A 14,602-nucleotide genomic window follows, 5' to 3' on the forward strand; every position below is an offset into this window, starting at 1 on the left:
CTGCAAATATTCCTCTTTTGCCCCTAACCAATAGTTTCATAAGATCTTTAACCCCTCTGGTCTCCCGAGACACAGTGAATACCAATCTATTTGAGTACTGGAGCAAGTACCAATGTTACAATATTAATCCCTTTTACCACCAGGGTGAGCCTGAAACACATTTCTGGCAAGCAAAGTTTTAAAGCAAAGGTCCACAGTATATCTTCAGCGTACTCTGAACACCTTTCTCACTTTCACTGTTCTAAGCGCTCTTCTGCAGGGTATTGAACCCAAAATACAAATTTTTTTTTTTTTTTTTTGTCATTTGTTAAAAAACAAACAAAAAGAAAACGTACAAGTGTGAGGCCGAAAGGGCGAGATGCTCTGCAAATCCTTCTGGACTGGGGAGGAAATGGGGTGGGGTGCAGCAATGGTAATGTTAGGACCAAGGGTGGACTGTTCTCCTTATGTATGGTGCTTTGTTAATCTTGTTTCATGCAGGCAGCAATGTTCCTATTGCAAAGTTGTAAGGAGATGGGAGATATGTTTATTTATTTTTTGTATTCCACACCAGTCGCAAAAGGGGGACGCGTGCTCCCCTCACCCGAGCACAGACCTGAGCAAACGTTTTACTCCATCCTTTGTGAGGCATTACTGTAAGAGAGAGAAAATAAACTCTCCCCTTGATCAGTCCCATCTAACACAAATACACAGACTTCTCCTTGTGAAAGCCGGCAGTGAGATTCCTGGCTCTCCTCCTTTATTTTCCCCTTTTCTCTCTCCCTCTCTCTCGCTATCAGTAGCGGAGGAGGGTCATCAGACCACATGATGTTTCTCTCACTGGTGATTGAGTATCACTAGCTGCTCCCAGTAGAGTTGGAACTGATGTGGTTAGCATTCATGTGATGGTTTAAAGAGGACTTGTTCCCCAGCGAGAGGTTGGAATTATTTTGGTGCTGACGTTTAAAGATACGATGAAGCAAACTTTTTTTTGGTGGTTCTGGCGGATGACTCCTGTTCAGATCAGGAGAGAGTGTACCATTTGGCCCGAAAAGGTTGAGCTCCTTAAAGCATTCTGTCTCTACCATCTCATTTTGCCAGGGGATGGATACAGAGCCAGTGGAAAACTTTGTGTAGAAATCATCATCTGTTTGGTCCAAGTTGACACCTTTAACTGTGGAGAACTGTTCTATGTCCAAGACATCTTTACAGTACACCGCACGAGGATCAGGGATGAAAGGGGGATCCATAATTCCTGCTTCTAATCGCTTGAAGTTTATAGCTCTGAAGAAGGGGTGTCGCTTTACGTCTGCCGTCCTCCCATCCTGGCACCCCAGTCTTTGCTTCACATCTTTGGTGAGTAGCATGTTACACACAGATTTAGCCTCTTCAGAAAACTTTGTAGTATAGACTTCCTCTGTCTCCAGAACTCGTCTGTCCACTTCCTCTCGCTTAACTTTCTCCTTCCTGCCCCGAAATGGAGACTGCCCTGCAATCATCTCATAAATCAGGCAGCCCAGTCCCCAGTAATCCGGGCTGAAGGAATAACGTAGGTTATTCAGAACCTCGGGGCCATGTACCCAACTGTCCCAACCCGGCCCCGAATTGTCTCTCCCTCTGGGATTTTTACAGCTAGACCCAAATCTGATATTCTTATATGACCATAATCGTCTAACAAAATGTTTTCTGGTTTCCGATCTCTGTACACAATGTTCTCCCGGTGCAGGTCCCCCAGCCCACACAGTATTTCGGCAGCATAAAATGAAGCCCTCTCCTCTTGAAAGCCTGGGTTTCCCATGTTATAAATGTGGAATTTGAGGTCACCACCGTTCATTAATGTCAGAACCAGGCACAGCGCATCCTTTGTCTCATATGCATACGCCAAATTTACCACAAATCTGCTGGTGACTTTCTCTAATATTTGCTTCTCATTCAGTGCCATTGATTCACCTTTCCGCTTCTTGATTCTCTTCTTCTCTAGCCTTTTACAGGCATACATCTTCCCTGTGGCTCGGATCTGACACGCGCACACCTCCCCGAAACCCCCTTTGCCAAGAACCCTGTACTGCCGGAAAGTATTCTTCGTTACAGGCTGCCTTTCTAGCCATCTCCATTGCAGGAAGCGGTCATAATACATACTGCTCAGGTAGCTCTGAAAGGGTTCGCCGCTCAGGTAGTCATGGACAGATTTTGCACAGTGACAAAAAAGCTCTTTGAATGGGCTGATCACCAGCTTTTCCTCCATTTGGTGAACAATGTCTTGACCAACTTCAGAGACAAAAACTGGGGACTGTATGGTCAGCACAGACTATTATTCCAATCTTTCACTCACCTCTGGGTTGAGGTATTTGACAAGAATTTCTTTTCCTTTCTCTCCTAGTTTTTCATCAGGTGTGACCTCATACTCGGCCACAGCATCCAAAAAGTGAATGAGGCATTCCAGCTCTGGCTGAGCTTCGCAGAATTGGCGGAAGAGAAGCCTCCCAATCGGCTGTTTCTCACACAAGTTATGATAATTTTTTTCTGTATTTCTTCTCAGGTCCTCACACTGACTTATGTGTGGAAATTTCAATATATCTTTCCACTTTTTGCTTTTTCCCTTGCGCTTTCCTCCACCTCCTTCTCTGGCTTTTAGCAGAACCGTGTTGGCCACAATGTTTTCGAGCTCCATTGACAGGCTGCGTTACAAGGTAGCACTGCAGCAGAGGCGGCAGAAGGAGCAGGAGAGGAAGGGAGGGGAGTTAGGGAAGGGAGGGGAGCAAGGGAAGGAGGAGGGGAGGCGGGGGGAGATGTCGGTAGTTTCTAATTTTAGCCGCGAACGGCTCAATGCAAAGGGAGAATAGTAGCGGCGAAAGAGGACAACCTTGTCTAGTGTCGTTTAGTATAGGGAAAGTATTAGATTTGTAACCCCCTGAGGTCACCTGGGCCTGAGGTTTTGAGTAAATTGCCTGTAGTGCTGTCATGAATGAAGCCTCAAATCCCATTCTATGCAAGGTTGTATTCATGTATCCCCAAACTATTCTGTTGAACGCCTTCTCCGCATCCAATGATAGGAGTAGAGAAGGCGTCCGCGATCCGTCTAAGTGATGTATAAGGTTAGTCATCCTACTAATATTATCTGGAGCATCCCTATCCTTTATAGACCCCACCTGGTCAGGGTAGACCAAAATGGGCATGATTGATTTGAGGCGATTAGTCAATTTTTTGGTGAAAAATTTTAGATCTTGATTGATCAGCGATATGGGGTGATAATTTTGGCATTTCTTGTGGTCCTTCTCAGGTTTGGGGATTACAACTATTTTAGCCTGTAACAACTCCGGGGGGATGGGGTTACCTTCCAGTATAAAATTGCTAAATTTGGTCAGATGAGGGACTAACATGTTTCTAAATAATTTGTATTCCCCTGGGAAGCCGCTGTTTTACCCGGTTTCAGGTCTCTAATAGCCCCCAGGATCTCCAGGATGGATATCGGGGCATTGAGAGAGTCTCTCTGCTCTTTTGTTAGCGAAGCCAATGGGCAGTCATCAAATAATTCTACCGTCCAGGAATCTGTCTCTAGATTATGTGTCACTTTCTTCCCGTCATATAGTGTACCGTAAAAGGCTGCAAAGGTGTCGACTATTTCTTGCGGATGGGCTGTCAAATGTCCCTGCTCTGTCTCTATCAAAGGGATCGCTGAAGCTCTGCATCTCTCTCTAATTTTATGCGCCCTCGCCGCTTGAGAGTTAAGGATTGTTGCTAGTGTATTCTTTTTGTCTTGTAAGGTATATAAAGTCACTGTTCGTTTAGTCAGTTTATGTTGTCTTTCTAAAGTGTCTATTTCTTTGTGTAGCTGTTCTACATGAGCCCTACTCTTCTTGTTTAGCTTGGCTTTCTCCTGGATTAATAGTCCTCTAAGTACTACTTTATGTGCAGCCCACGTACACAACGGATTTGACGTGGAATCTGTGTTGATCGTCCAGTATTCCAAAAGCGAGTGAAGTATGTCCTCATGTACCTGTGTGTTTTTTAAGAGTGTAGGATCATATGTTGTCACGCTTTACACTCATGGTATATCCCTTTAAGACATTCCCCTATAAATTCCCAGAATCCTATAACAACAGTGCCAATTATTGTACCTCTGTGTAGCATGTTTCTGCTGAACAGATTGCTCTTACAAAATTAACTTGGCTCTAACCATCTTTTTATCAACTAGTTTCTACTAGCCGAATACACTTTTATACAGTGTCTTCTACTTCTGCTCAAGCAGCCTGAACTTTAGGAAAACTCTCAACCCTGAGCAACAAGGATTTCCTGACTTAGAGTAGCTGCTGTAACAGACTCTCTACGCCATATGAGTTTATGAGTTCGGATTACATATCTCACTATCAGGCAGGGTTTTGATAAAGGAACCGCAGCTGCAGATTAAAGTGAAAACTAAATTCATTATTGTTTAATCATAAATTTCCTTATGCTTTATCACAGATATATAAGTATTTGTATCACAGCACATAACTTTCCTACATATGGAGAAGGTAGGAAGAGAATGGTGCAAGTGATTTTAGTATAGAGTAAAAAATAACTCCTGTACCTTTAAGAGTCAGAGGTAAGGAGCGTAGCAGAAATGGTTCAGAGAGTTCAATAGTTATTAGTGAAACAGGACTGCATATGCCAAGAGAAGTGTTACACGACTTTCTTTAGGTTAGATTACTTCATGTATTATTTTGTAGACAAAGAGTTAAAGTCAATTGTGCTTGTAATCTTAACCCTGGAACAGTTCAGTAAACAGATCCCAATAACACAGTACCTTTCTCACAGCACACTGGAAAGTGCTTACAGCTGAACAGCAAGATAGTTAGAGTCCTGTCTGAGTAGTAAGAATAAACACACTGATGACTCACTCAGATCCGGTTGCAGTGTAAAATGACAGGAGCTGCAGGGAGGATGAGATGAGAGAAACGAAAATCCAATTCTCTTGCAGAGTGGTTAGCAATCTTCACAGGAAAAGATTCCACAGGACAAAATTTCAGGAGCTTAGGAAAATGACTCCAGAGGGAACCAAAGTACAATTAAATTACTAAGCACCTGTGGTAAGGTGTTGAGGTGTTTAAAAGAGAAAGGAGGTGGAGACTGGGGGTGAAACCATTAAAAGGAGCTGATACAGGGGAGTCCTGACACTCACTTACTCCAACCGCTATTCTCCTCTCACCAAGAACTCTGCAGTTTGTAATTCTGTCAACGGATATTATATTACTTAGCCGCAAAGAATATTATCTACGCTCAAGCTGGGCTGGGAACGCCCCCTTACCTCTGTCATCTCTCGAGGTGTCAATCAGCTAATGGGCGCAACCGCCTACATCCCCATAGCCTCCGACACTCAGCTGGGCAACACCGCTCCTACCATACGTCACCTCTGACGTTGATATCAGCTGAAGTACTTGCCGGGTGAGTTCCGTTCCCCGTAACTTGATCTTAGACTCAGCTGGCCACACAGTCAACGACAACCACATCCCAACTGGAGTTTGATACTTGACAGTTTATATCTCGTTACAGTAAAATCATTCCACAGAAGGCTCTGCAGAGTCTCTCCCCTAATATTCCACTCTCCTGTAACATACAAACAAGGGAATTCAAAAACGTAATTCCTATCTATCATTCACTCTTTCTAACCTTATCTAACTTATATCTGCAGTTGAGATCCAGAATAAAGTGAAGCACACACCAGCTGCCTGACATATGTCCATGATCTGCTTCTTTGTATATCTCTTAGCCCCTCCAAATCCAGTGAGACTATAGAGTGGTCTGACCACACACAAGTGTGTATGCCTGAACTATGTAGTAATGGTTAAAGTACCTGACTGGTGTATATATAATCCAACCTAATATAGGAATTGTGTGCCGCAGAATAGAATGTAGTGTCCGTCGTCATCCAGTATAAAGTATGCCACGTATCCAGTAGGCTTGTCTTGTGTGGTAGTAACACCAGCACTAGGTTGTCTTGGTATAAACTTTTATTAGAGAAACATTAAAAGCAGCTGCTTTTAATGTTTCTCTAATAAAAGTTTATACCAAGACAACCTAATGCTGGTGTTACTACTACACAAGACAAGCCTTATGAGGGGCTATTGCAGCTGCCCCTTACACTGTGCACTTTTGGACACTGTAAGTGCTGTATACCAAAACGACGTATCCAGTAGGGAGTGGGGCGCAAGTGCATCCTGAATCGATTTGACAATTCGTTTGTGTCTGAGGTTCTTGTTGGTTAGGGGTCTATTGTTACTTGGTTTGATCAGGGCCATAGTTAAATTAAAGTCCCCTGCTAAAATAATTTTGGATTGTGACCACTGTGTAAGTAAATGGGAAATATGCATAAAGAATGCGTGTTGGTTCTCATTAGGGGCATAAATATAACATAAGGTTATCTCTGAATTTAGTATGTGCCCCCTTACTATCAGATATCGCCCTTCTGGGTCCACCACAGTACTGTCATGGGTAAATCTGATAGAGGAGTGAATTAAAATTGAGACCCCCCTTTTTTTGCTGGTTGTCATTGCATGATAATGCGAATTAAATTGCTTCAACCAATATTTCGGTATTGATTCTTTGAAAAGGTGAGTTTCCTGCAGGAAGAGTATATTGGCGTTCAAGGTTCTGTTTTGATTCATTGCTACTCTACGCTTAGTGTCTGTATTTAGGCCCCTAACATTATGGGATAGCAATTTTTTTTCTATTAGACATATTTAGATTCACTGTCTCCACCCGCTTCTCCCTGTGTGGCATGCCTGGGGTGAAATGTTCCTAGATAAAAAGTCTTACCTCTTAACGGATGTCTTAACAAAATGTTCCTATCTGTGTGAATTTGCCTCTGAATGGAGTCACGGAGTGGGAAAAGGAAAAAGAAAAGTGGGGACACACAACAATTCAACAATAAACAAACATATAACTGGTCCCTAACGTAGGGACAACCATAATTTAACAGATGGCATTGAGTGGGCACCCATCCCACAGCATTTTCTATAGTATAGTTGAGGCCACCCTGCAGCCTCATCAAGGTAAATATAAAGGCATTGAGCGAAAACAATAACTTGTGACTCAGGAGTTACCGTCCTCTAGCACCCCTCGGGTGCATCTGTGGATCTCAACTCCCCAGTCTCTGTACCTCCCAAACGGAAGGGAAAATTAACCAGGTTCATCTTCCCTGTTCTCCTTTGTCTTTTGCCTCTTTCGGTTCATGTTCTGCCATTTCACCTGACTCAAAGACTGTGTAGCGACGGGCTTCTGCACTGGAGGAGGACCAGAGTCCGGGAGAGCTGGGGTTTCAAGCCCCAAAATTTTACACACTTCCGGTATGTCCTCTGGTTCTCTGATACTGATCATCTTAGAGTCTTTTGTGATGGATAGGACAAAGGGGAATCCCCATTTGTATTGGATTTGTTGCTTCCTTAGTATGGTAGTCAGGGGTCTCAACAAGTTCCTTCTCTGTAGAGTCCGTAGGCTCAGATCTTGGTAGAACTGAATCACATTCCCCTGAAATTTGAAAGTTGGGTTTTTCCTGGAAGCCTGGAGTATCTTCTCCTTATCTGTAAAGAAAGTTAGTTTAATTATCACATCTCGTGGGGGGAAACCATTCTTAGATTTAGCTTTTAGAGCTCAATGGGCCCTTTCGACATGGAATACGTAATCTGGGGGTTGACCCGTTATTTGGCTGAAAAGTTGGGAAATGTATACAGGCAGCTCTTTGCTGGTTACATCCTCTGGAACTCCCTTTAATCTGATGTTATTCCTCCTGCTCCTGTTCTCCAGATCATCCAGCTTCTCTTGAAACTCCAGCAGAAGTTGTTGTTGTGAAGAGACTGTTTGGGAAATTTCATCTACATTCTCTACCATTGTGTCCTTTTGATCCTCTAGTATCTCAATTCTGCTTCCCATATCTGTCAGGTCTGATTTTATTTCAGAGAGACTGGTGGTCACTGAGGTGTGAATTGAATCAATTTTCTCCCACAATTTTTCAAATATGTCTGCAATATCCATTTTGGAGACCAAAGCCTGCAAGTCAGCTTTTGTAAGAGGGGTGTTATCCTCCAGTTTTTGCAGAGAGTCTTGGTCTGATTCTTCTTCTGTCTCCATATCTTTATTGGATTTGGTCGATTGGGAAGATTTAAAAAAAGAAGACATAGTATTCGTCGCAATCGATTTTGCTGGTTTATCCCCCTTTACCACTCTCCTAGTAGCCATAACTTTAGTAGTGACAGTCCCCCACTCTTTTATCGTTAGTGGGATTGAGACCCCTTCACTTCTATATAAAGTATTACAGATATTGTCTGAGCATGCTACTCTGGAGATGCTCTTTGGTGACCAGAATCTATAGAGTCCACCACCCTCGTAGCTGTCTCCGTGGTATATACAGAGCTGCTCTCTCACTGCTCTGCTATCAAGGCTCGGTGTTAGGGGCCCAGCTGTGTAGCTCTCCTACGTAGGCACCTTCCCAGACCTGTTGGCATCTCGGTCAATCTCCGGTGAGTTGTTCCGCTGCGCTGGGGTTCCTCTTGGTTCGTTTTCTTTTGTGAGCCTGGCTCTGATCCTCCCGTTTGGGCTACTGCTCTGCCGATCGCTGTAGGCTACAGAGGGATCACCTTCACCACGGGGGTCCGTATAGGTCACAGATTGCATCTCAGGGTAGTCGGTTTGGCGTGTATTTTCGTCTTCCACTTAGCCTTCAAAGTATGTTCAAATTCAGCTCTCCTTGATCTAACGCTCACCTCTGAGAAAATCTGGTTTTTTTGCCTAGCCTGATACTGCTTTTTTGCAAGCTGTAATAGATTATTAGCAGGAGCTCAGATCAGACACGTCTGCTCACTTTGTGATCTAGCTCCGCCCTCCCCTCTGGACATTATTTAAAGGGACATGATACCCAAATGTTGAAGCAGTGGTGCAGCATAGCTGTAAAAAGCTGACTAGAAAATATCACCTGAACATCTCTATGTAAAAAAGGAAGATATTTTACCTCAAAATGTCTTAAGTATTCACACCCCATTGTAAAGGATTTTAAGCAGCAAATCAGTACATTCATGCTATTTCCCTATTCAGTTTAAGGAAGTTTACTATGAAATCTCATGAGATCACAGTAAAACAGTTCATGACTTTAGCACTGCTGATGCTGATATTATCTCCCCTTAAGCACCTGTTATTGATTTTTGTTAAATGGTCTAGAAAGAGTTGTCAAAGAAACTAACAAAGAGAGCTAATTGTTGAAAATGAACAATCAGGAGAGATACTGCATATAAAAGAATATTGAAGGCAATGGATGTACCATGAAGTACTATCAAAACCATTATCAATATGTGGAAAACATTTGACACCATAGAGATATTACAAAGATTAGGATGACCCTTCACAGTTGATGAGAGGACAAAGAGAAAACTTATCAGGGAGGCTACACTAAAAGAGCTACAGGAATTTAAGGCAGGTGCTGGTCACTTCTTGCATTTGAATCACCATGCCTTATATTCTCCAGATATGTGGGTTATGGGGTAGGGTGGCAAGACAGAAAGCCTTTCTTAAATAAAGGAACATCCAAGCCCATCTAAATTATGCCAAAAGATTTATTCAGTCATGCCAAATTACAAAAGAAAATGTGCTATTATCTGTGATGCACTGCACCTTTAAGAGAGTCACTTCTTTAGATTCTGAAAACTGAGTACTAGCTTTTAACCCCTTAAGGGCCAAGGATGTGCTATGTACGCCCTCAAAAAAACAATAGTTAAAGGGACAGTCTAGGCCAAAATAAACTTTCATGATTCAGATAGAGCATGTAATTTTAAACAATTTTCCAATTTACTTTTATCACCAATTTTGCTTTGTTCTCTTGGTATTCTTAGTTGAAAGCTTAACCTAGGAGGTTCATATGCTAATTTCTTAGACCTTGAAGCCCACCTCTTTCAGATTGCATTTTAACAGTTTTTCACCATTAGAGGGTGTTAGTTCACATATTTCATATAGATAACACTGTGCTCGTGCACGTGAAGTAATCTGGGAGCAGGCACTGATTGGCTAAACTGCAAGTCTGTCAAAAGAACTGAAAAAGGGGCAGTTTGCAGAGGCTTAGATACAAGATAATCAAAGAGGTTAAAAGTATATTATTATAACTGTGTTGGTTATGCAAAACTGGGAAATGGGTAATGAAGGGATTATCTATCTTTTAAAACAATAAAAATTCTGGTGTAGACTGTCCCTTTAAGGACCAATGACATACATAGCACGTCCTCAGTTTAACTGAGCACTGGAAGCTATCGTGACCGCTACCGGTCACTCTCAGGGTATTGCAGTATTCTGCAATGCCCTTTAGGCAGTTACCGATGCAAACAAACATAATGTGTCTTTAAATCCGAAAGTCCCAGTTTGCAAATCAGATCACAAACAGAGGACTTGATGTTTTAAGTAAATGAAAAGTGTATTTAAAACTGTAGACTTGATGTTTTTTTTTTGTTTGTTTTTTAAACAATTTTTTATTGAAGTCATAAACAAATGTAACAATAGTGATACATCTAAAAACAGTGACAAATAAGAAGAATACAGTGCTAATACAATGATACCGCCAAGTCAACAATACAAGTGATGCCAACCTAATATATATTTATAAGTTTAAAGAGTGGACCTCGATGAGGATTATTAATAGGTGGAGATGCTATAATTGGCTAGAAATATGAAGAAGCAAGGAGGTTGACTAGGCAGTAGGGCTAAATAGAAGGGACATAGAAATCCTGTTTATTAAAGGCATTACTGAAGAGTTTGGACTGTCAAAATGAAGACTTCAGTTTTACAGTTTGTATAATATATAGATTGGAAGTGGCCCCGCCTTGTAATAGATAAACATACCATAAAATATTTATTTAAAAAAAAATATAGAAGCAAGGGAGGGGGTTGGTTTCATGGGATTAGGGGAAGGGGAGACATAAAGTATAATCTCCACATTGCCACAAAGAACATTTATAACGTTATATATTCTAGTAAAAGTGGGACAAATGTGAATTAGTTTATGTTTGGCCGCTTATGGACCAAATTAGCGGGGAGAGGGGTAAGGGAGTGCAGCGGGCAAGAGCCGCTCAAAGTGGAGTGGGGAAGGGAATGGGGGGGGGCGGAGTCATACAGGACAGGAGAATATGTAGTGGAGGACTTATTATATAGTTACAAGGGTGGGTTTCAAAGGAAGGACCTGTCATTTATATAGGATTTAGGTGTATAAACATTGAGATCCTTGTGCAAATGAAGTGAACTAAACGTACTTTTCTATCTAGTGACAGCGCTTTCTAATTACATGTGTCTGCCAAAAGATAATATATATAGTATCTTGGATCAAACATATGAACTGGGGCCAAATATGACAGCAAACATTACTACTTATTCAAAACTCCATGCTACATACTAATTGTTAGGAGCCGGAAGTTTAGTCTTAAGGATAAGAAGGGTAACATCTACTGAGCATCAAATGACCTTGCTGTACTTTAATCATTAAACATAAGAATATCTAAAAAGGAGCCAAACATTAGGATATAAACCTAACTATATATGTAAAAACATCAGCAAGACAAAATGAACCCTACTATGGGGAGAATGAGTAGTCACCTCCAAATATGTATCAGTATAAACAAGCAATGAGTACACCTAGGGAGTAGTGTAGCTAGTCTAACTTGTAGGCATATGCCCCAGTAACACAAAGAATATCAAAGTTAACTATCAAGTGATGTAGACCCAAATTGTTGTGAAACATAAAGTTCATAAAAGGCCTATACAAATAGTATATGTGAATGCTAGGTTGTGCATAACAGTGTAGAAAAGACCAATACAAATAGTATATAAGAATGCTAAATTGTGTATAATAATAATGTGAAAAAAGCTCACTAATTTAGACCTTGAGGAAGGGAGTTCCATTCAGCATAAGCATATTAACACTATTTCTAAGAATGCGGTGGTATAGTAGATAATAATAAACCATATCTAGGGTGCACATGCCTGCACAAGAGCTTGGTCAGGACTAAAACATCAAATAAAACATTAAAATTGAAAACTAGAGGTAATAGGAAAGTGCCCAAATAACCTAGAGAGGTGTCCTAGCAAGGAACATACTAAAATATAAATATAGTGTTTCATAAGGACTCCAGGGTCATGTCTAATATCATAGTCAGCGTATATGTAGAACTGCGTGTTGCTAAGGCTTATGAGATTTACATAGATATGAGCTCCATAAAGTAAAAACAAGAGACACTACAGGGACTAGAGCCCCTGCTTTCTAGACCTATACTGAAACTTCCACATAGTAAATAGGCATAGCGGTGTATAAACATCCCAACGAAACCAGCTAAAAACATCTGTGGAAAATACATTCTAGATAGGTTTCTTAAGCTGCAGTTCACAGTTACTAAGTTAAATCTTTTAGGGTCCAAGGTATATCATAAAACAGCATAGTGTAATGAACAAACAATGAGTGGTGCTTAGCAGTTGAAAGGTAGAAGCATGACTCTCATAATAACATATAACATAGAGAATAATGAGTCAGCGCTCCAATTATACTGGGAGCTCTTAGCGGGGGAATGTCCAGGTCTCTTACTATCATAACTAATAAATCTTTTGTGGGTCGTTGGTGTGAGGTGTCCATCTTTCTATGCTTTTACCCTATGCCTATTCTGTCTCAGAAGCAATACTGGTTAACTTCAGATGGGTAAAGAGTCAAAGAAGTTCCACATTGTTTGCGGCTCAGAAGAGGGTTCTGATATTTCATATCAACGTCACAAAGGCACTCAGAGTTTATAGGAACTCCAGGTGCAATAATATAAGGAGTCTGCATCTTCAGGGATTCAGGAAGGCACAGGCATGCAAAAGCTCCAAGAGCCAGCTCAGACCCCTCAATCTGTTTGCTTCCCGCCGGGGGCTCACTTAGTACAACCACATGTAAAACTATCTGCTCCAGGGAATAGGCCCCCTCCCCTGTAACAGAAACACTGCAGAGCTGAGTGGGCACCTCAATGGCACTGGGTAGACTCGCGCCAAGGACTTCCGTAGCTGCCCCAAAGGAATCCTCTGGTAAGTAGCTGCGTTCATTGCGTATCAGCAGATGTGCGCTTTCAGGGTCATTGCATACCGGGACCTCCCAATCCGTCATGCTGGTCTTTATGGTGGCTGAGAGACTAGCGAACCTGGCTGACATTCGGGTCTCCAAGTTCCTCAGAGCTGCCAGTATAGTCACGTTGAGTTCCTCCTCCCCCGGCTCCATAATTGCTGCGGGCATGTTGAACGAATGCGGTTTATCGAACTTGCACAGCCCACTCGTACAGCTAGTTCTTGTTCACTATCAGGCGTGATGTAGTATTCTTCTGCAGTAGTTTTATGTATGCCTATAGACTGGGCATCTGCATAATAAGGCATAGAGAAGAGTCGCCATTTTATGTGCGCTGAATCCCAAATCACATGAAGTATATTCACAGTTTTTATACAAAATGTTTCCTGGTCTGCCGAGATATTATACCAAGTTTGAAGTATCTTGCATTGGGAATCTTTGCTTGTGAGACTTACTGAGAAAAACTGCCAAATAATCTTATATAATATATGTTAGCCTTGAGAGCTCCATAAGGCACGTCTTGTTCCTCCAGAAGTTGGCTCCGCCCTAGACTTGATGTTTTAAGTAAATGAAAAGTGTATTTAAAACAGTAGACTTGATGTTTTAAGTAAATGAAAAGTGTATTTAAAACAGTAGACTTGATGTTTTAAGTAAATGAAAAGTATATTTAAAACTGTAGACTTGATGTTTTAAGTAAATGAAAAGTGTATTTAAAACAGTAGACTTGGGCATGTATTTATCAAGCCGTCAACCGCAAATACACTGGAATTCCGCAGCGTATTTGTGGCGAGCCTGATTCGCTTTAGTTATCAAACTCTACAAACCGGCAAAAGTAGAATTTGGTGACGTAACATACGATCCACCGGACTCAGTCCGAAACAGATCAATGCTTACGTCACTACAGATGTTCCGAACGCAAGTTTGGCACAATCTGACTACTTTTGGAAGTTATCAAATATCCACCAGGTACGCTCGGCACTATTCCGGCACAGCGTACCTGGTTTGCAATCCATGGGATGCCATAGGAATCAATGGGAGTCGAAAAGCAGCGAGAGCTTATGTTCGCTGCTGCCCGATATCCCATTGATTCCTATGAGAACGTGTACACCTAACACCCTAACATGTCCCCCGAGTATAAACACCCCTAATCTGCCCCCCCCTACACCGCTGCCACCTACATTATACTTATTAACCCCTAATCTGCCGCCGGACACCGCCGCCACCTAAATAAAACTTATTAACCCCTATCCCGCCGCTCCCGGACCCCGCCGCATCCAAATAAACGTATTAACCCCTAAACTGTGGCTCCCGGAGCCCACCGCCACCTACATTATACTTATTAACCCCTAATCTGCCGCCCCCTACACCGCCGGCACCTACATTATATTTATTAACCTCTAATCTGTCCCCCCTACACCGCAGCCACTATATTAAATTTATTAACCCCTAAACCTAAGTCTAACCCTAACCCCAACACCCCCTAACTTAAATATAATTTAAATATATCTAAATAAATATTACTATCATTAACTA

At 41.8% G+C, this 14,602-nt stretch overlaps 1 protein-coding gene across 1 annotated transcript; it reads right to left on the bottom strand.

Annotated features, from left to right (window-relative positions):
* Positions 1–409: 409 nt before the first annotated feature.
* LOC128642286 (G protein-coupled receptor kinase 5-like) lies at positions 410–2,697 on the bottom strand. The gene is given in 3 exon segments (XM_053695000.1): positions 410–1,552; positions 1,555–2,269; positions 2,312–2,697. Coding segments are annotated over 3 exon segments (1,770 nt in total). The 5' UTR covers positions 2,651–2,697; the 3' UTR covers positions 410–836.
* Positions 2,698–14,602: the final 11,905 nt, after the last annotated feature.

The sequence above is a fragment of the Bombina bombina genome, chromosome 11 (genome assembly GCF_027579735.1).
Source record: "Bombina bombina isolate aBomBom1 chromosome 11, aBomBom1.pri, whole genome shotgun sequence".
In the NCBI taxonomy this organism is placed as follows: domain Eukaryota; kingdom Metazoa; phylum Chordata; class Amphibia; order Anura; family Bombinatoridae; genus Bombina; species Bombina bombina.